The sequence below is a fragment of the Lissotriton vulgaris genome, chromosome 3_2 (genome assembly GCF_964263255.1).
Source record: "Lissotriton vulgaris chromosome 3_2, aLisVul1.2, whole genome shotgun sequence".
NCBI lineage: Eukaryota > Metazoa > Chordata > Amphibia > Caudata > Salamandridae > Lissotriton > Lissotriton vulgaris.
Window position 1 is genome coordinate 259,653,158 of NC_141690.1, and position 22,743 is coordinate 259,675,900.

Consider the following 22,743-nt stretch of genomic DNA (forward strand, 5'->3'; position numbering starts at 1 on the left):
ACGAGTTACAGGGCAACTATAGGTCAAACGCTTATGCAAAATTGTTATATGAATACATCGATGCCATGGAGGTTAAGGATTGCTATGTCTGCATGCAACTGCCTGTTTCTGTGGATGAAGTCATTAGGTATCATCACCTTCCATTGACTTATGGCATCACATGTAGTTTATTGCTTAGCATATTTTATGGACGAGATAGTTTTGAATATTACTTTTCGAATTATGATTCAGTGTTACCAGAGGTCCCGAACTACAAACAGATGAATAAATGGGACTATTACAAGAGTGAAGATAGATTGGCGAAATTCTTCATTCCTTGGAATACCCTAGATACTTCACATGCACGTAGAAATAATCTGACTTGCAAAGTGTCAGAAATTGAGAAGAAGTTTATAGGGCAAGTGGATGACCGTTACAGGAGGCAAAAGATTCTGAAAATGTCAGGACAATGGAAAACAGATTGGACCGAGGAGGAGAAGGCACACAAAAGGAAGGGTAGTAATGGTCCAATAGCTTTAGATCGAACACAGAAAGGGAAGTTATGTCTTCACAGGAGTCAAACTTACTATGAAAATGTGTTTGTGGGTGAAGTCAGTTGTGAACATGCTTTCCGATTAGAATACTACACAAAGGATTTCTTGAAGGGCATGCAAGTGATTCCTAACGTATATTTTGTATGTGGAAGAAATGCCTACGTGAAACTACCTGACAACTGGTACGGATCATGTTATTTGGCAATTGTCTTCCCCAAAATATATCATGCAAAAGATTTAGAGATCATAGAGGGAAAAGCTTCAGCAAGGGGGAGAAGAGATGTAGGTGATGCTGAGGTAGTTGGAGATGTATTTGGCGCTATGTTCCCTCTTCTAAGATTGATACTTAATGATGTTAAGATCAGGAGATTGGCAACAGTTGTAGACAGATTATCTGCCAGTACTGCAAGATCATTAATGCTGGTGGAAGGAGAGATGCAATCGATAAGGGCAATGGTTCTTCAGAACCGTCTTGCTTTTGACGTTCTGTTAGCCAAAGAGGGCGGAGTCTGTAAGGCTTTGAAGGTCCAGGAATGTTGCACTTACATTCCAGACAATTCAAAACTTCTGGAGAAAGGTATACAGAATATAACCAAAATACATCAGGAAATTGAGGACCTAACACGAGTGAACGTGTGCGAAAAAGTGGGTCATGGAATGGGTAAAGTTGGAGGTTGGTTTGCCAACCTAGGAAGAGTTTTGTCTGGTACATCCTAAAGCCTATCCTCATAATAGTGATTTGCATACTCATTTTGTGGGGTTTAGTGGGGCTGTATCAGTGGTACAGAGCAAACAGGTTGCAAAGATCCATGAGAGAGCAGGAGCAGAGGTTAGCTGCTATGCAAGATAACCAATACAGGAGTCTGAGGGCTCTGGAAACGATAAAGAGAGGGAACCTTGCAATAAGTGCTGTTTGATAAGTCAGGATCGATGTATTAATGGTGATGACCCCTAAAGGTCATCAAAGGGGGGAACTGAGAAAGCGCAAAACTGAGAAAACGTATAAGTGCACCATATGTACAACCTAGGCGCACGAATCAAGTTAAAGTATCTAGAAGTGTTGAAAATATATAGTCACATATGCATACGAATGTTTACTTAATATAGAAAACCATATATATATAGAGTGTGAGACTAATGTAGAAATGTGTGGAATTGTTTAAATGGTTAGAAGTGTTAATTAGAGTCCATGTTGCGTAGCTGCTACTGAGGAATATGTAATGCTGCAAAACGTAGAAATGTGCAGGCCGCATGGCAATGTATAAAAAATGAAAACGTGCATTTACATTTCTCACATAATATGGATTTACTAGTTTCAGTAATTTCTGCTCACATGATTAAGAATCACGTTTTATAAGAGTGTTTTATATATAATCATGCTTTATAGAAGTGTTTTATATAACCAGAGTGTATTAACAAGAATTGTTTTAGTTTTAGAAATAACGGTTCATAGAGTGCAGGCCGCTTGCAAGATAATTTAGTGGGCCTGGAAGATAAAGTGACTTCTTTGATCTGCACGTGTTAGTTAGAATTGAGTCTCGTTAAAACATAAATTGTCATTCCTGTGCAAAGTTTATGGCCGGACCCAGATAACCGGAGAGTGGAATTTGGGGCCCTATTCATGGGTGTCTGTTTGCAGGTGCGAGGGGGTTCCAATCAAGAGAGTGATGAATAGAGCTCAGTCCGGGGAGACAGGCACAGGCCTGGAGGAGGGCACAGGAATGTTCTGGGGGGTACCGGCGAGCTGGAGAAGAAGCCTGGGAAGCAAGGTCAACGCTAACGAGAGGCCCAGAGGAGTGCCATCATGGAAGAAACCAGAATCGAAACCACATGAGATGCGTACGTGAGGGGCGTCTCGGAGGGGCGTTCCAATTATGATTGTGATTTTGTATTAGGGACAGCACCCTGGGGTGGAGTTAGAGCAGATGGCCTGAGGACCCTAAGAGAGCGGATGGGTAGGCAGAGAGGGCATGACTGCAATGCATAGGTTCTCACCTAAGACTAAGAGAAAGTGAGTGAACTTCTTTGGAAGTCACCACGGCTGACACCTTTTTAGGGTAAGATTCTGCTAAGTAGGGATGTCATTTAGTCTAGTGTAGGGACAGACTAACCTGATTCTTTCCTTTCTGTAAATGTCTGGCAAGCTCCAGCTTGTATCTATATTGGCAAACCTTTTAATCCTTGAGTTGGCATTGGTGGTATTTTTCTGTCGTTTAAGAGCATTCAGAGAATTCATGTTTCTGTTGATGCCAGTATACCTTTTGAACCTAATATTGAGATGTCTCTATCTTCAGTTAACCTTGGCTTTGTAATAAAACTTTAAAACTGATCCGTGGTAAGTGGTTCTTCAGAGTCGTGCCAATTATTGGTTTGATTAACCTGGTAGTAGATTACCTGTTTTACTCAATGACAGGCAACAAAGATTCAGTCGACCTGATTAGGGATTTAGATCTAGAGTGATCAGATAAGAGATCGAAAATCCCGCCCTCCCATCTTCGCTGTCTTTTCTTTCTCTTGCTCTTTCTCTTATATTTCTCCAACCTCACTTGGAGACCACATTAATTGGCACATACGTGTGGTGGGTAAGGATCAGTATTGTTTACCAGATTCTTAAGTTGATACTGATTGATATGCAATTTAGAGAAGCATAAAACCCAACTTAACCGAGTGGCACTTATTGTTGGTGATGTTGTTGCTGGTGTGCATTGGTGTGCCATAGTTGACACTTTTGTGATTGATTGTTACACCTCAATGCAGAGTGCCGAAAGAGATTTTGGTGTCTCTTTTATTCTTCATTATCACTTGTGAAAGAACTTATAGAGATGTGAGTTCAGACTACCAGTGTACAAAAATAGCACTTTAAATAAGCACTTCTCAATGCAGTGCTATATTGTGCCTATTAGTTTCCATGTTAAAGAATAGTAGATGTTGTAGCACCCGGGATAATGTTTTGTAATTTCTAAATACTTATAAGGTTCCAAAATTGAGACCTATTGGTTCTGCCAATGCTTGTTTTATTTGGCTGAGCTAAGTTTGTGTGCACTCCCTGACAAGTGCTTTGTCTCTACTCACTTGCCTGTAGGTTCACTTGCGCTGAGTACCATCGATGCTGACCCCTCTTAACATACAAGCCAGTGGTTCTGCCAATGCTAGATGATCCCCATAGGGAAGCCTTTCCCACAGCAGCCTATCTCAGGGACCCTAAACCCTCTAGGGCATAAAATGGCAGCATTGTGCTGCCCTAGATGGGTGATTCTTGTTCCACAGCCATGACTTTCCGAGGACACTGAAAACTACCACAGTGGGCTAGAAGCTGAAGGACATAAAGTGCCTTTTAGAGTAACCCATGCTGGTCCCCCCGGGTACCTGCTGCTAACGCCTGAAGCTCCTGTGACACAGCAAATGTCAGTCGTCTTTCGGGTTCTCATTTCCAGTTCATTATGTATTTAAACAAACTTGTCTAGGATTCCACCTCACAGTTTATAAAATCTAGCAGTGAGTGGGTGCTTTATACTGCTAGGGCTCATGTATCGCCTGCCATTTGTTCTGGCCTGTGCTTGCACCTTTTTAGAAGAATTAACTGCTTTCAGGGCTTTAGCGCACATTTCATTCTGTGACTTACCTCCAATCTTTTAGAATTTTATACGTTTGTCCCTCGCAAAGCTTTATTTTGAAGACTCGCTGATCCAGCCACCCCAATATGCACATAATATTGCATCAAAGGCTTATCATTGGTTAATGATCAATCGTTAGTAGTTCTCCTAAACTGAGCTCTGGGTAACAGTGCACCCTAGCAGAGCAATCCAAATGGAAAAGGCATTTTCCACACACCATACACATAAGGCACTCAAGGCAATACATAGATCCACAGCAGACACTGCTATCTTTTACCCCTATATGAACCATTACTAAACTATACAACAGTTAGGTTTCCTGTTGCATCCAAAGATGACAAATAGAAGTATAATTGAAGAATAAGATTTATTCTAGGAAAGTACAGCACTCAGATTCAAGCAGAGTGTTTCTTCTTTCAGATCCAGCCTTCAACTGACCAGCAAGAGCCCCAACATTCTATACTGCTAAGCAACGCATAGTTAAAAGATGCACATGCATTTACTAACCCAACATTAAACATACATTTCTATACAAAGTCTAAATACAATAAATAAAACATAAGAATACGATATACAGTTCTCCGCGTCGGCCACCATCCAATATGATTCAGTACTTAACAATGACAAGCACATTCTTCACAGATCACCTACACTCCATCAAGGAGAATCGTAGAACCGTAAAGGGTTATGACTAGGAGCCTATTCATGTGGTTGAAAAAATGCTCTGTTTGTAACACAACAAGACGTCAACAAGTCACATAACATGATGTCACAAATTGCTCACTCTCAGCTCAGTGTTGACTTGTCTCCTCTAGGTTCAATAAAACAATGGTGGCTGAGAGCTCCTTCTCCCATGACCATGGATTCACTATAGGAGTGGACACAGAATTGACTTTCAAAACTGGCATCCCATTCATTGCAGATGGATCATTCAAGGTCGGCGTCAGTGCAAGCACCACTCACAAATGGACCTTCAATGAAGTCAACAGAACTGAAGTATGTTATCTCAGTTAAATATAATCTTAGTTTAACTTCTTTCCATCCTCACCTACTTAAATTACTACAGGGTAATATTGTTGTGAGATATATTTTGAATTGATATTTGGGGGGACAAACGCACTCCTCTTATGTTTGATAAGGATTTTAATTAAGGCACAACAAGATGCATAACTATGTATTTCCTTCAGTGATAACAATTAATAAAACCCTGAAACAACAAACTAATACCTTTGCATATATGTATATATCCACATTTACTAAACAAATCAAGCTACTAAGATAGCACTGAGGCCTAGTCCAGTAGGGACACACCTAGTCCGCTGGCTTTCCTGTACCTCAATGAGGCCTACTGGGTACTTTAGTTGTTTCTTATTCTCCTATCCTACTCATCTTACCAACTTGGACCTCCTGGTACTGCGGCCAGCTTCCCCACACATGACCCAGTGCTTCTGCAGCTGATGTCCTCAATCATAGTAAAGAATACAAACTTAATTAACATCCATCTAAGTTGTAAAGCTGGAATTTCTTTTGATCTACTTTGTACCCATACAAACTAATTCAGAAATGTGGCATTTCTATTTACCATAGCACATTCTTTCCTAACTGCTGTCCCTGTCATCTTTATAAAATACATTTCTCTACGCAGTAGGAGAAGTGTACCCAATCTGAATGGTATACGTCTGAGTAATCAAAAACAGTAGTATAATATTTGCACCAACCTATCACATTCTTCTTGTAAAACCTTTCTCCTGTTTACATTTTTCACCATCCCAATCAAAGTTTGCTGGTTTCCTTGTTCTCTTTCTTCATACCCAGTGCTGAAACATCTGTATACAAAATATTTACAAGCATGGCGAACCTATTTATAATTATCAAATCTCTGGTGGTGGCATCCTAAATCAGTTTGTATCAAGTCGCTTTTCCCCAAATGCACACCCACAACATTGGGAGCTGGTCTCCAGCCGCCCAGGTCATTAAATATTTAGACCACTTGGACCATCTGATTTTTCTAAAGCAGGCACATATTCACTTTTGTAATATAACAATTTAATCCAAACATTCCAGGTTCACTTGCCTCACGTAGAACCAATAGAACTCCCTAAATCTTCTTTTTGTCAGGTTTCTCCATAAGTCATCTAGATGGTCCAGTCCTAACAGTTTTGCTATCTAACCTGATGGGCAAATACATTTGCTGCCACATCTAATTCCTCATTCTCCTTTGCTGACCTTCTCTTTGACAAGAGCATAGCTGTTTACCTTCCCAATACTTTGCGGTATCCTACCCTTATCCTCTGACTGATCGTTATCAAGTCTTCTTTTTCTCGAACAGCATGCTTCCATTCTGTCTCACGAATGGCCTTACACCCTTTGCCTTTGGTACAATCATACTCATTACCTAATTCTGTTTGTCTACCCCTTTATCATCTACTTCTCCCTCTTGTACTGCATGATGTTCTTACACACAACTGGCAGTACGCTTTGAAATTACCTTTTCATGGCTTCAATATGTTGTAAATGTATATTCCTGCAAATGTGGTGATCATTTGTCAATGTGTGAAGATGACAAATCTGATCTCATCACAGCCATCAAATGTACCAGAGGTTTGTGATCTGTGCCTGCAATTTGGTACAAAATGATAACATAAAAGATGATGGAATAAATGCGGAACATTGTCAAACCCCCACCCCCAGTCACAGATCTGGGTTCAGTCCATCGTTATTGTGCTCACCAGGCCATTACAGTTTGGACCCAGCCATATGCAAATCAGATTTGGCCCTGCTCCCTATGGGAATAGCCAGGTCAGGCCCTCCTTCGACTGGAAAACAAGCATCAGAAAGGGGAGATAGGTGTTCCTTAACAGCAGATAAGTAGCAATGTTGTAACCATTGCTGGCATAACTTTCCTAAGCCATAGGTGGTAACCACCCTGTGTCTATATATACCGGGGGTCTAGTCTGCTACCTTTAAAACAAACCCACTGAGGTATTTGAAAAACATGTGTTACAACCATTAACTGGCCACACTAACCACCTGCCTGAAACTGAAATTGAAATTGTGCCATATTATTGAGTTGTGTAAAATTTGCAAAGTGTTGCCAATTGTCAAAACGTGCAATAGAAGGAATGCTAGGTGTGTTCTTTAGTTTTAGCCAGACCCAGGTGAATAGTTTGTTGCACTGTTTTGTTTAGAAAGATTATTTGTTTAGGGGTCATATAAGCGCGAAATAAAGCATCAATACCCTGGATCTTCAAGTGTTGTGTTTCCCAAATTGATTTGAATTCAATGTTCCCTGTGCAATATTCATGGTATTGTAAATTCAACTGGGAAATAAATGAATTAGAATATATGGATTCTGTTTTGGCCAGCATATATTTATTTGCTGGGTAAGGGGTAAGATTATAATAATAAGAAACTAGGTCTAAGGTTTATGCCCTGAAAAATATGCAAACCTTTTCAAATATGTTCATGAACTGTCTGTTGGTGATGTTGGGCAATGTTCCTATTGTGTGTTATTGAAAACTGTATGTGGAGTACCAGCTCTTTGTAAATAGTGGTGAGCATAGTGATAACAGAATATTTACCATAATTAGCAGAATTTAAATACAAATTGTCAGTTTCAAATACTGTGAAGGGTTCTACTTCAAAAAGTATATTTGTAATAATCTCTACAATCCATTCATCAAATATTGAACCAGGAATAATGATTTCTTCCATATCAACTTTAAATACATAAAGAATCTGTAAAGGTTGTGTAGGACCAAAACTATCATATGGGACCTTATTCCAAACAATTCAATCAGAGACAAGAAATGCAGAAATAGTCACAAAGGACAGGTCTCTTTGGCATTAATAATAAGAAGAATGAGGTGCCAGCACCTCAGCTATCAGTTCTGGAGCAGAACGTTCTGGAAGGTAATGTCCATTCAGAAGCAAGAAAACTTCTTCAGGTCCAGTTTGAGGTATATAAAACTCAAAAGAAAAAATCCAATCCATAGGAATAGGAAAAGCAGTGAAAAGGAAATCCAAATATAAGACCATGGAAGAATCAGATACGTCTGTGTCAGCCAAAGAAGAATTGCACGTAAACCATGCAGTGAAGTATCTAAGGAATTAGAAGAAAAATCATCAATATCAGTAAAGTAACCAGGGGCAATCTGGGCTGAGACAGGGACTCCACGTGGTAATGGAGAACTGCTAGGCACCTCCAAAAGGTGGTTGATAATAACAAGATAATTGTTAGGAGTAGCAGCAGAAAACTGTAGACTTACGTCTGATATTATTCCTGTATAAGCAGTAGCAACACAAACTAGTAGGATTTCAATATCTGAAGTGCCCATGTTTGTAAAAGCAATAATGGTATTACCTAATGCTTATAGAGGTATCTCCTGTCAGGTAACTGCCCTGGAGCCCTCATGGCCTACTGTGTAGGACTGGCCTAAAGATGCAGCTTGATCAGATCAACGGAAACAAACACTTTCATGTCCATAATCATCTCCCGTACTGGTATGCAACCTTTACAACGCAACTTTTACCACGCAGTGCTGTTACAACGCATGTATTACAACGAAAACCATTACAACGCATTACACTGGGGGGCGCTCTAGGATAAGGAATAGTTTTAATTTACTATCCAACACCTTCCCTAGTGTCCACGGGGACTGGAGTTGGAATAGTACATTAAACTATTCACTATCCAGCACCCCCAAGTGTAATGCGTTGTAAAGATTTTCGTTGTAATACTTGCATTGTAACAGCGTGGTAAAAGCATGCGTTGTAACATCATACATCCCCCGTACTAGATCCTCAATTTGAGTAATCTAGCCAAATATAGTAGGAAAGGTGGAACCCATGATACAAATATATAATGTCTTTGCCGATATTATTCAGGCACACTTAGACATCCCAGAAGTGGAATTCCCGATAATAGCTGCACATTATCAGTTGCAGGAGGCACTGGTACCAATACTAAGTAAACTACCAGGGGAACAAGGTAGAGCAGGAACTGGAGTAAAACCAGGTGCTAACTTGTGGTATAACAAGGAGTGCAGAGAGGCTAAAGCCGATCTTTTATTGGCAATAAAAAAGAATAATGTGACAGATACACAAGGGAGAAAAGAACTAAATACAAGCAAATTTTGCATCATGCAAATAAAGAGTGGGAGGACAATACTTGGACAGAGGTAATTGAAGCGGCTAAATCCAAAGACCAAAATGGTTTTTGGCGTATAATAGCCAAGGGTAGAAGACAAGTAGTGATGCCAAGGACCTCTTTTTAGGTGCAAAGACATGGGAGGAGCATTTTTCTAAACTTCACGCCGACAATCAAATAGTTGAACTACCCTGCCCAAAAATAGTGATCCCCAGCTCAAATACAAATAATTTGCACTTTAGCTTGGAAGAAACACTCTTAGCAATTAGAGCGGTTAAACCAGGCAAAGCCACAGGGCCCGATAAAATACCGGGAGACTTATTGAAACACGATGTCTGGGGCCCTTATATTAATTATCTATGTAACGCAATTGCGGGTGGTTCACCGAAACTTGAAACATGGAAAGGGGCAGAAATTGTTACTGTTTTTAAAAAAGGTAATCGTGACGACCCTGAAAACTGCCGACCAATTAGCTTAATTGATATTTTACAAAAAATTTATTCTAGACATATTTTAAGGAGATTTAACGATTGGCTCGAGGAAACTAAGTTTATTTCAAAATTCGAGGCGGGATTTACAATAAAAACGAGCACAATTGATCAGGTTTTTAGATTTTTATGTTTATGCTGGAAATACATAAATATAAAAAAGGGCCACTTGTATATAGCTTTTATAGACCTTAAGGCCGTTTTCGATCTTGTACCTCGGAATTAGCTTTGGGAAGCACTAAAACAACAGGGTGTTCCCGCGGAGCTCCTGAAGCAAATAATAAGATTACACAAGGACAACTTTGCAAAAGTAAGATGGAGGCCCGAGGGGTGAATTAACAGAGGCAATTCCAGTTAGACGGGGTGTACGCCAGGGGTTTGTGCTGGCACCCACCCTATTTTCTCTTTGTTGACAACATCCCAAGCTATTTACAGGGCTATGCACACTACTCTCCTAAGTTGGGTGGGGGCCCAATGCCAGCCCTTTTATTTGCAGACAATACTATTTTGATATCCCAATGCCCCAAAGGTCTACAATCCTTATTGAATCTCTTTAATATATATTGTAATGAAAAGGGCCTTGAAATACCTCATCTTTTGTGTTTTGCTGTTCACCCTATGTGGGAAGGGTATGCCCAGACGTGGGTCCCGTGCTCACTACGCCACTGGAAAAAAGCTATCCTGGCTGAAGACGGCTGATAGCCAGAAACCGGTCCCAGGAGGCTTGATTCAGGTCCAAGGAAGACATGGTTTGGCAGTTCGGGCTGGACTGTTCCCATGCGGCACAGGGTCAAGACTGATCTGCATATGGCCATGTCTGAACTGGGATGGCTTGGTGAGCAAAATATCGATGGATTAAACCCAGATCTGTGACTGGGGGTGAATGTGCTGCCATTGTGCAACATTCCGTTCCTCATCTTGTGTTTTTTGCTGTACACTTTGTGGGAAGAGTGATGCCCAGACGTGGGTCCCGTGCTCACTACGCCACTGGAATAAAGCTATCATGGCTGAAGACGGCTGATAGCCAGAAACCGGTCCTAGGAGGCTTGATTCCGGTCCAGGGAAGACATGGCTTGGCAGTTCGGGCTGGACTGTTCCCATGAGGCACAGGGTCAAGACTGATTTGCATATGGCCATGTCTGAACTGGGGTGGCTTGGTAAGCAAACAAAATATTGATGGATTAAACCCAGATCTGTGACTGGGGGTGAATGTTCTGCCATTGTGCAACATTCCGTCCATCATCTTGTGTGTTTTGTAGAAATAAACTCTGGCAAAACAAAGTACATGGCTATAAATCCACATAAGTCCTTTAAGCAGAATTGAACTATTAAAGGCCAAAATCTACAGTATGTACACTGTTTTAACTAGTTAGGGATAATGTTGGATGCAAAGCGGTTTCAGAAACAGCAGCTGGAAAAAAATAAATTGCCCAACTTCAAAACTCGTTCCCAATAATAAAGATGCATGGGAGTGGTACCTCAAAAGCAATGACTCCTGCCCTGGAGGAGTACAACAACAGAGTAAAAAATAATGTTTTTATAATAAAGTGTGCTATCTTATGTGCTCATAAGCTTAAAATCATGGCCTAAATTGTAAAAAAATGAATTAATGGAACTGTGGGGATCCTTAGAAATAATACGTACTGTAGAAATAATGTTTTTATTGATTGAATCTACTGTTCTTTTAAAAAACCTTATGTTAATTATTTCAACATTTTCAATAGGATTTTTTCTTTTGGTTGGTAGGCAAAATGTACTGATGATCAGAATTACCTGTTTTAATTTTAAATAGAGTTTTTTCTTTTTCATTTTCCTCTCTCTCTCCGATGCCGGTATGATATATGTACTTTTTATGTATAGTGTTGATGCGACTTTTATGGTTTTATTTTGAACCAAAATAAATAATAAATGAGTGAGTAATCTAGCCAGTAGTTGCTGGTTGCTCCTTCACTTCATCAGTTGCAGAATGTTTGCCTTTAGTCACCAACAGCATGGTGAGTTTAGACCTCTCAAAGTGAGGCTTGAGGCAATTGACTTGCAGTACCTTGTGGGGTTGCCTGTGGGTACTGAGATCCACAAGGTAGGTGCTCTCCCCATTCTTCTCAATCACATCATAGGGCCTGTACAGTGATCCTGGAGAGCTCTGGGCTCTACTGGCTCCCAAACACATACTTTCTGACCAGGCTACTGTTATGTACCCCAATGTATCTCAATCTAGGCCTAAGTAGCTACACAACCTTTTATCTACATTTGTCCTACCATACTCTGCATAACGGATCTAGCACTAACCTTTTACCCAGTTATATGCTGAATAGTTGTCAATCAGTTTCCTTGAAACTTGCCAAATTTATTATGCATGTGCATTCTTAGAAAAGTCCCTGCACATGACGTACGTAATAGCATGAACATACTCTGTGTAAAAGTCATTGTCATTTTCATCTTAGGGCGAAATAACTAATTTGCATAATCACAGGTATTGTTCTAGGCTCATTTGCATAATCGTACTCCCAACATATTGATTATGTAATGAACCGCGAGGCTAATTTTATAGTATAAAGGACTCATACCAACACTAGATAGGCATAGAAGAAGCTTCCACGCTGACACAAGACTCTGAGGTCCCTGCACGCAGAAGCTCCAGCACGCAGTGATCTGACATCCCTTGTGGGGTTTCCAACTTGAGACCAAGACAGGTTCCTTCGTTCTATCCCATCAGGTAATGGGGTTGGCTCTTTCCTAGAGGATTCTTGGCTTTACACCCACATACATGCTAGGTACACTTAGGTAAACTTAGGTAGAGTTTGCATCATAGGATTACGCTTGATTACTACCGTAATGTTTATATGCCTGCAATATAATCACTGTTTTAGCACCATGGTAGAATTCTACCTTTTATTTACTCTATTGGTGCTTGTAATCCTATGCATCTGTTTCTGTGTAATGATTGTCACAGCAAACATATTAGAATGATGCTGGTTCAATAAATGCTTATTGAAAACGTCCCAATCATTTATTCTGTGTATGTATCTCTCTGAGACTAAGTGAGCACGAGTGACCGAACAAAAAGTACTGCACTGTTTTCCACGATCCCTGAAGGATCAAGGGTTGTCATGTTTGATAGATGCCAGAGACTATTCCCTCCTTGGTAACATTAGGGCTTATGGTGGCACTGTGAGCTAGCAGGTCTGAAGGTTAACATATCCTTTGGAGGTGTCTGGAATCTGTCTGGATGCCAATCCCTTAGTTTGTTATCTAAACACGCAGATGCTATGTGTATTTAGGAACTACACAACTCTGCCAATCCTCACTGGTAGAATGTTTGTCATACCACTCCTTCATGACATTCTGGCAGGCTTCTAGGTTACTGCAAGCTTGCTTCCATAACTTTGCCATTTGGCTCATGAAGGCCAGCATGTAGCTCACTGCATCCTGGGAGTTTTTTTGGTAGATTGCTCACAGCCTTCTGTGAACAAAGTCAGGGGTTCTCTAACAGGGTGCCAGACAGAAGTAAAGGCACACTGCCCTCTGTGGTACCTGCCTGTAGGCAAACAACAGGATTGGTAAGAGGATATCCCAAATTTTCCTCACGGACTCTGATCATGCCCTTCAGGGTCTTGTTGAACCTATCAAGAAGCCATTTGGTTTGTGGCTGGTAAGGGGTGGAGAACCTATATTAATATTAATAATAACTTTATTCGCATGACATGTGTCACCCTGGGTTGGCAGATCGGGGGCCTCTTTTCAAGAGGCAACCCACAGTGAGGAGGGAAGTGAGTTGGGTATAGCCGGGGTCTAATCATGATGGGGGGGCAGGTGAGTTGACCCTAGTACTGTGGGCTGTGGACTTCAGTAATGTGCCCGGTTTCTTCCCTCACTGTGATATGATTGTACATGATTTTCTCCTTTCCCCACTGTACATCTCCCTCCCGGACACCACCTTTTGCCTAATAAGCCACTGATGATGTCAAAAATATGCCTACATATATTGATTTGATGCCAAATGTTTTTTATTATGGTATTGTAATTTGTAAACTCAAAAATAAAGTTTATTAAAAAAAATTATACAAACATCAGGCAAAGGCCGTCTTCCTGGAGGCAACCACATACACAATAAAACCAATTTAATATACTGCCATTATCCCCCACTTATCACTTAATATCGAAATACATCCCAAAATATTTTGATACAGCTTAGAGTACATAAATCAATAGGATACCCAGCTAATACTTTTAAAGCGGAAAACAATAATGCAAAAATAGCAGGAATTCTTCTGGGATTCAAGCACCCCTCATAGTTCTGAGCTTTAAAGCAGATCTTAAAAAGTTAGAAACACAAGAGTGTAAAAACATCTGATGAGAGTTTTAAAAACAACAAGGCAACACCGCCTCTCTGAATCTAGACCTTTTTAAAAGACCCTTCAAGAACATTCTTCTGGGATATGCGTAATGCGGGCGAAGAAGCAAGGCATAGAGTGATCCAACTTAGGTCAAACAAGCGAAAGACTACTATCTATGCCTGTTCGCTGACCTAGGCTAATGGCTAATGAGGACAAAAAAAATAAATGCAAGGTGTCTTGTGGAGACCTATTGTCGCAGCCACTGCTGCTACCGCCAATAGGTGGTGAAATAAATTTAATCTAAAACGAGTGATTAAAAATCTGTCATGGGCGCTAGTAATGAGAGATAAATATGGTTCTATACCCTGCACTGACTTAACTGAAGTGTGTTCTCTCACCATGGACTGGTAAAGTTCACTATCCTTACGTTGCATCGTGCCATACTTAAAAAACAGGTCTTTGATATGTTCATGAGTTCGCATCTTGTTAGGGTTAGTGAACAGATCTACACGCCCTAGTGTGGATAAGGAATACTTATTTTAACCACAGAATTTTTAGCTCATTGTCAAGGGAGAGACAGTCCTGGATTACCATCCTATCAAAGCCAGCCTCTTCATTTGCCCAGATCTTCGACCAACACAGTATCGATTTAACAGACACCATGTCAGAAATGTATTTAGATCCCAATTCTTCGTGGACAATATAAGCAGGGGTGCTATCTGAAACTTTCAACAAACGTCTAAAATATTTATTCTCTTTGGTTTGTATTATTAATCTCATTAAATCCCCAAACCTCACTTCCATACAGGGCTTTAAAGCTGCAGATGGAATTTTATAACTTTAAAATCATTCCTGGTGACCAAGGGCCTAGTCTATGAGCACAATTTGTGATTACACCTGTAGACCTTATCAGAGCGAGGCACTTCTCCTCTAATAAGTATTTGAAATTCAATATCCCATCAAATAAAATGCCCAATTATCAGAAGGCCATTACTTTCCCTAAAATGCGTGTGCCCATTGTGTAGTTGAGAGGCTTACTGGACTTCTTCCCGATTTCATAATATATGATTTGGCTAAATTGGGGGACAGGTCCAGATTGTTCATGAAGGTCACAAAACCATCTATTAAAAGCTGCAGACCCTTTGGAGTGCAAGCGAGTAGTACCGCATCGTCTGCATAAAGCAGAACAGGAACCGCTCTTGAACCTATCCTCGAGGTGTCTGCATGTATGGCCATCAGGGCAGAGTCAAGGCTGTTGATATATAATGTATATAAAAACGGCGCTAATATACACCACTGTCTAACCCAACTAGTACAATTACAATGGTCCGTGATCTTCCCCTTCTGTGTGTATCTGACTGCTGCCGTGGTTTTAGAATGTAGGGACATTAAAATGTTAATTATTGCCGGGTCCTCCCCGAGCTCCCCCATGAGTGTCCATAGTTTGTGGAGGTTCACTCGGTCAAAATGGCGCAGTGAGATCCATAAATGCTAAATGCTAAATGCCCGGGCTTTGCCTTGGCTTGGCTAGTGTGTATTTAGCAGTGATAAGATAATGGTTAAAGCACTGGCCTGTTGTATGTTGTAGATTTCCCAGGTCGGAACCCATATTGGGCATCTGTTATGATTTGTTCGACCTCTGCCAATTCCATCAATCTATTTAAAACCACCCACCCCAAGACCTTGACAGACACTTCAATAAGAGATATGGGGTGATAGCTTTGTGGACTGTGCCTGTATCCTTTCTTAAAAATAGGAACAATAGTGGCGGTGGACCATGATGCTGGCATTACTGATGCTACAGCCGCATTTAATTCCCTCGCTAGGAGCGGTGCCCATACCTCTATTTTACATTGGAAGAGGTCAGGTGGGATCCCATCTTGTCCCGCGCCTTGTTTCCCGTAATACCCTCAATTCCTACTCTCACCTCATCCAGAGAGAATATAATGGGATCAGCTCTTTGCCCTGGATTTGGGGCCTGTGATTGTTCTGTTCTATAGGGATGGTTATACAAGCCCCGAAAGTGCTCCTGCCATTGATCAGATAAGATATTACAGCTTAGTCCTGGTTTATTTGTGTCTTTAAAACATGGGTTATTAATGACCCTCGACAAATGAGTACAATCCTTTAGCTCCACTTCCTCTGTTAACTCCTCCCAGGCTTATTGTTAAAGTTGTTCCTTCCACTCATTTACGGCTTCCTTGTAGCTTTTGCAGCAGGCCGCCACCCAATCTCTATCCCTTGGGGACTGCTTGAGGGCCGCTTTATATCTCTTAAGGTCCGAGAGCATTGACCATCAAACCATCTTGGGGCATCCATGCTATGGGAATAAGCGGGTGCCTTCAGTAAGCTATCCACTAACTGTGCAACATCCCTAAACGCCGCCACTAGTTCAACCCCTTGCACTTCTAGATTTAGACATTTCAGGATGACCTGCTTGCCTCTGCTAAAAAGAGACGTGTTAAAAGCTGCATTGTCAACCTGAGCCCAGCGTAACCGCCTGGCTTGATCCGTTACAGCAATCGTCGTGGCCCGACTCCTCTAGACGGTGCTGGAGGATAATGCGAGGCAAAGAGTGACAAAATCATCGGATTATGGTCTTTAAATACACCATAATTAATTTTTAAAAAGGATATACACCTTTTCAATGTAAGAGAAACAAAAATAAAATTGACAATTAATGAACATCCTCTCCCTTTAAAAGTCAGGTGGACAACTGTGTCCGGTTTGGTGGTAATCAAGTCCAACGTATGTGATAACCCATAGGTGTTCAAAAGGCAACTCAGATCCCTCCATTCCTGCGTGTGCTCCATGTGGGGTCCCTCTCTTAATGTACAGGACAACTAATCACCATGGGTCACCCTCAGATTTGGGCACAAATGGCAATTGAAATCACAGACTAGGATCAGTTGTGACTGTACCAGCCCCACTTTATTTGTTAGCTCCAGCCATGTATTTAATTCCTGAAGGCTGGTCGATCCCTGTCGATATGATTTCACGTTGCAAAAATGTATTAAGACTAACCTGCACATATAATTAAGGAGTGTAAGTACTTGGGCAACATCCCAGTCCCATGCCAGATCCTCTCATCTACCATGAATTTTCAAATCTATAAACATGATTAGGCCCCGCCTTGCTCTCCCTGAGCCCAATCTTACTGCTGGACAGAAAAACGTTTTATACCCTTCAATGAAGAAGTTATTGTCTCCTGCAGGCATATTATGTGAAATCTCTGATGTAGAGGAGCCATTGCTCGTCCATAAACTTGCTGGACAAACCCACTATGAGATTTTTTTGATGTCGCCCACAATACGCACCTCAAGGGAACCAACGGGCGAGGCAATAATAGGTGCAATGATAGCCCTCTCTGTGTTATCTGATCCCAGATGGCTTTGGTCCATGCGCTTTTGGGAGGTTTGTGTTGTAATTACCAAATTGGTTCCCACTCTCCTCCCTAATATACCAGCAGTTTCAAATCGAGTATCAGTGGCTCTGCCCAAGCTCTCCCCGTTTTGTAGTCAATCAATGTCATTCAAGTCCCTCAAGGTAGCAAATACATTACTTAAAGCCACGGGCCCCCCACCCCGAGTTATTACCTCCTCTTGACCAGACAAATGTTGAGGCATATTTAGACTAGCCGGTGGCCTATGAAAGAAACTCAGCGGTAATGGTTTGATCCCTGACTCTGCTGGAAATAGACTGGAGGGGTGAGATAGGATCTTCTGAGCCAATTCAGGATACCTAAGTGTGACAATCACAACATCTCCTGGGAATGCTTTCCTAGTCCTGCCAATCCATGCTACCCTCCTGGCCATCAAAATAGGCCTGTACTCAGCGATATTAAATCAAGCATGCTTACACAGCCAGTGCACCACTTTATTAATTAGCTGGGTGGTGGATTCCTCCTGTATGCTTTTGAGTCCTGGTACACCTGTCAGGACCACTGTGTAGGGACAGCTTGCTGGTGGGAGGTCTACAACTGGTAGGTCTTGGATGTTAGGGGTGACTAAAGAATCCTCTCTACACGGTTGCTGTTGTTCACTTTGAGCCCTCTGGTGACTCCCCTTCAACACGATTTTGTTACCAAAAACCTGTGGCCCAGGCATCCTTTGCCTGGGATTTGTACCCTGTGCCTCAAGTCATGTTGCCACAGGAGTAATTTGAGGGATCTGAGTCTGTGTGCCTTGCTACTGGGGGTACTACCTGGGGAATTTGCTTGTTGTACCTCCTGAGAAATAGGTGTCACGTTCTGTGCCACCTGAGTAGAGCGAGACAGTGTGTTTCCAATTTTATCAAGCATTGCCCTTGTTTCCCCCAATACTTTTACAAATTCAGTTAAAAAATCATTCAAAAGGCCAGTCACTGTTTCTACAATGTTGTGTTTCAGAGGCCCCCACAAGTCTTCAAAGTCCTTAGTACCCTTAATACCCATGATCCCATGACATCTAGGTTTACGGTGCCTTTGCCTTTCTTAGCCGAAATTGGTTTCTTTGTTGCTTTCCATTGTTTCTTCGGGGATGGTTGGCCACTTAGTTCCTCTCCATGGGTATTGGTCGATCTGGTCTTATTGCGAGTAGTTTGCCCAGCAAAAAGTGGGGGTAGGACTAGTTCCAGGGTTGGAACCCCCTGACACGACCGTAATGTTGTCTTGAAATTGACCTTGTCCCAGAGAACCTCTTGCTGGTTTTTCAGCCACCTCAGGCATGCAAACCTCCATAAATGATCCAGCAGCCCCTACCTTTCCCAAAGAGAGGCACCCTCAGCCCTGTCTATCTCCTTTGTAAGTGCACCAACTGCTTTTACCAGAAACAAGTCAATAGTTCCTTTAGTTAAGTTGTGTGGGGGACTCGCGGTCAGATCTTGCCTCTTCCCCATGGTGTAAGTTAAACGAGCAATCCAATGGGCCCACCTCCTAAATGAGCGACCAAAAAAACTCCGAGTTTCGGGAGAGGGGGTTGTGCAAATAAATCGCTCACGGGACCGATGATGCCCAACAGCATAGCCCGGCTTCCAAACGTAAGAGGGGCGGCCCTGCCCTGCCTCTTCCTGGCGATAACAGGCAAGGACGGGCCCGCCCTTGGCCCGGGAGCTCGCAAATTAATTTATGCGCCTCCGGGTGCGGGGCAGCCTGGGAAATTCAGTCCTTACTCCCAGATCTCTCCCCGGTATGGCAAAATGAGCGTCCCTTGCAAGTTACGCTACACTCCTTCCGCATAGACTACTTATATGCAGACATGAAGTTTGTGCACCTGTCAGACGCAATATCCTTGGGGAACCTACATGGGTAAAAAATCTCCCATTAATGCCTTTGACACTGAGGGTGCAGTCGTTATCCTCAGAAGGATTTCCTCTTGGTACCAAGTGGCATGATTCACCAAGACCAGAATGAACCTATTGACTGGAGCAGTCTGGGGATCCATAGGCCCTACAATGTCGATGGCCACCCTTTCAACGGGTGAGCCAATGACTGGCATTGGGTGCGGGGGTCCTTAAGCCTCTGCCCTGTCTTCCCACTAGCCTGGCAGGTCGCATAAGTACTACATAATGCACCTGAGGAAGTCTTGAGCGTGGGCCAATAGAAGTGTTGGGTAAGCCTTGCGGTCTTGGGCTTTTTTTATTTATTCAAATCTACTCTAGTTCTCTAAAATGGTGTGGAATCCTTTTGTGATGTAAGTAAGTGCATTTAATTATGCTTGATTAAATAAAACCTTGCATATAACATATGAACAATATAATCAAGATTATGTTAAATTAAGAATTTACAAGGTTAAAATAACTGCATTGTGTTATCAGTGAAAAATTTGTTTTAAAATTACATTACTAATTGACTCATAAGTGCTAAAATCCCTGATGCAATTAATGCTAAGTCTGTAAAAAGTCAGTTTGATAAGGGTTATCATTTTGAACTGATGGAATGCCCCTTGCCAGCAAGAGACAAATACCTGGTGTACCTGCTTGTAGTTTCACTATGCCAATTTAGGAAACCATAATGTAGCATTACGGGGCAAGATCAAGAGGAGCCAGGGCCATTAAATGGATCTAGTTCGTGACAACTGAAGGTAGATTTTCAGCCTTTATCCGGTTAACTCGAAACATTTTGCAAGACGGTAATTTAGCTGTACTAAAGTTGGATCAAAGCACAGCATCACAGCCTGTCTACAAATCCTAACGCCGTGCAGATTAAAGAATGGTTTCAACAAGGAGATCCGTATGTCCTTTAAGTTCTTGCAGATACATACGATGCGAATAAGACTCCGTGCCGCAGGTGCACAGACGGTAAAGCTGGTCACCTCCTCTTCTTTCCCAAGGCGGTAGGAATGGGTTAATCAGGCCGACTCCCAACCAAAGTCTTAAGAACTTTTCCTTAGTGGCAATCGTTGTACTTGCCGTAAGGTAGGGTTGGGGTTCAAGAACATCGTAATTATTAAGCACAGCCCAGCCGTGAGCACGTTTGGACAATGCATTCTTGTCCTCTATTGATGATATTAATCTTGTTGTCCTTGTTACTAGTTTTTTAAACTCCAAATGACCCATTGAGATGTTCCAGGGGTCTGTCAAGCCTAGAGTTTTAATGGATTCTTGAAGGTACAAGTTGGCTGGCAATTTTCCAGTGCGGTGCAGCTCTACCCAGTGATGGTTATTTAAGGATCCTATTTCAGCAGCTTTAATTTTATGCCAGATTTCTATGAAGGCTCCCTTACTTTCTACTGCCTGTTTTTAAAGGCCAAATTCCAACCTAATTTGGGCCGGCGAAGCATATTTGGGAAGGTGGAAAATCGCTCTATAGGAAAATGCCATTATGCTATTGAGTGTTGCAGCGTCTCTACCGGTCAAAGAGTAATTTGCGTAGGTGATCGTAGGTTGCAGTTTGGCTCGGAGGACTTTTAAAAAAGGGTCGAGAGTTAGATCCGGGAGCATCTTCTTCGGGGGATTCAGCGCTAGATTGATCGTGACTCCCTTCCTTCGCAAGGATTCCAGCTGTGTCTTGAATAAGTAGTTATGGTCTAACAGCACGACAGCACAGATACTTGTAGCTTGTTACTTGGTCTAGACGTATGCCGGCCAGATACCAGTTGGATTTGCCTTTTTATGATGGTTTACTGCCATGGTTTTGGTTTTTTGGAAATGTATTTTTAGGCCATTCTGTTGTGAGAATTTGTGACGGCAATGAAGTCTGATTGGGGTCCGGCTGATCAAGACTAAATCATCAGCGTATAACAAACTTGTCAATGTTATGCTGCCTAATTTCGGTGCATGTAAAGAGCAGCTGTCGAGCTCGCCCGGTAGATCTGTCAGAAAAAGACTAAGGTTTTGGTTGAGATTCATATGGCCTAAGGGTGACTCTCTGAGTACGCCCCCTCAGATAGGAAGTCAGCCATGTGAGTACTTTACCCTCAAAGCACTCTTCTTTAGGTGCTGGACCAAGATAGTGTGGTCGACAGTGTCGAATGCCGCAGAAAGATCCTGGAGCACCAGCAATGCTGGTGCTCCTGAATCCAAAGACCACCTTATCGACTCTGCCACCTCCAGGAGAGCAGTCTCCGTACTGAATCCTGCTCGAAAGCCTGATTGAGTATCATGCAGAGCCCCATTCTGCTCAATAAAGCTGGTCAATTGACGTTGAACCAATTTTTCCAACATTTTTCCTGGAGCGGGTAATAAACAGGTCGCAAATTTTTTAGATCACCCGGGTCTCCATTTTGGTTTTTTTTCCAACGGGAGGAGTGTCACATGCTTCCATTTATCTGGGAAGATGCCTGTTTCCAGAGAGGAGTTCCAAATGTGTAGTAACCCATCCACCAATGAGGAGGATAACATCTTCCATAATTTGGGAGGACATGGATCATCTGGGGCTCCTGAATGGCATTTCTGAATTTCAATTAGGGCATCAAGATGCTTACAGTACGGATTGTAGGGCACTGCTATGTTTTCTGGTGCAAAAGGTATGCTGGACACAGTGGTATTGACAAAGACATAGCTTTGCAAAATGTGGATATTAAATGGATTGCACTGAGAAGATTAAAGTTGCACCAATTTGTTTAAAACCTTTTTGCATCTCCAGCCCCCTGACCTCATGATTGTGCACTGAGGTGGCAATGACCTAGGCACATTGATTGGAGTAGGACTGGAAATGCTCATGAAGGATACCTTTGCACAATTGATGTTGCTTTTGCCTCAAACTGTCTTTGTATACTCTAATATATGCCAAAGACAGAAATGGAAGTGGTGAAATCAATTTTGCCCACAGATTGAGAAATCTAGAAAGAATGTCAAAAAAGCTGTTTCTGTTTACCTCAGAGACCATAGGATGGGCTCTATCAATAACAACAATCTGCGTTTTGATATGGATGACATCTACAGAAGTGATGGAGTACACTTCACAGATCAAGGGAACAGAATCTTTCTCAACAACCTTAAGCTGTGCATCCACACTTACATGTAGCTACAACAAACTCAGAATGAAAACAAGGGCTCTTTTAGAGCCACCCTATAACTCAACAGTGAATCTTATTTATTTTTTAACATAAATATTTTTTTTTAATATTTTACGGGTTTGCAAACCCGTTGCAAATGCACAAAACAAAAGCACAAATTCAATGTACTACAGCACAATACACTTTT

At 41.9% G+C, this 22,743-nt stretch overlaps 1 protein-coding gene across 3 annotated transcripts in view; it reads left to right on the forward strand.

Moving 5' to 3' along the window:
- The window catches only part of LOC147725634 (uncharacterized), a 387,879-nt gene that overhangs the window by 322,493 nt on the left and 42,643 nt on the right, over window positions 1-22,743 (forward strand). For all 3 annotated transcript variants that reach the window (XM_086964330.1, XM_086964332.1, XM_086964331.1), the window contains one exon: window positions 4,963-5,143. In XM_086964330.1, the coding sequence (XP_086820456.1) occupies window positions 4,963-5,143 (181 nt within the window). The remainder of the gene's footprint in view (window positions 1-4,962; window positions 5,144-22,743) is intronic.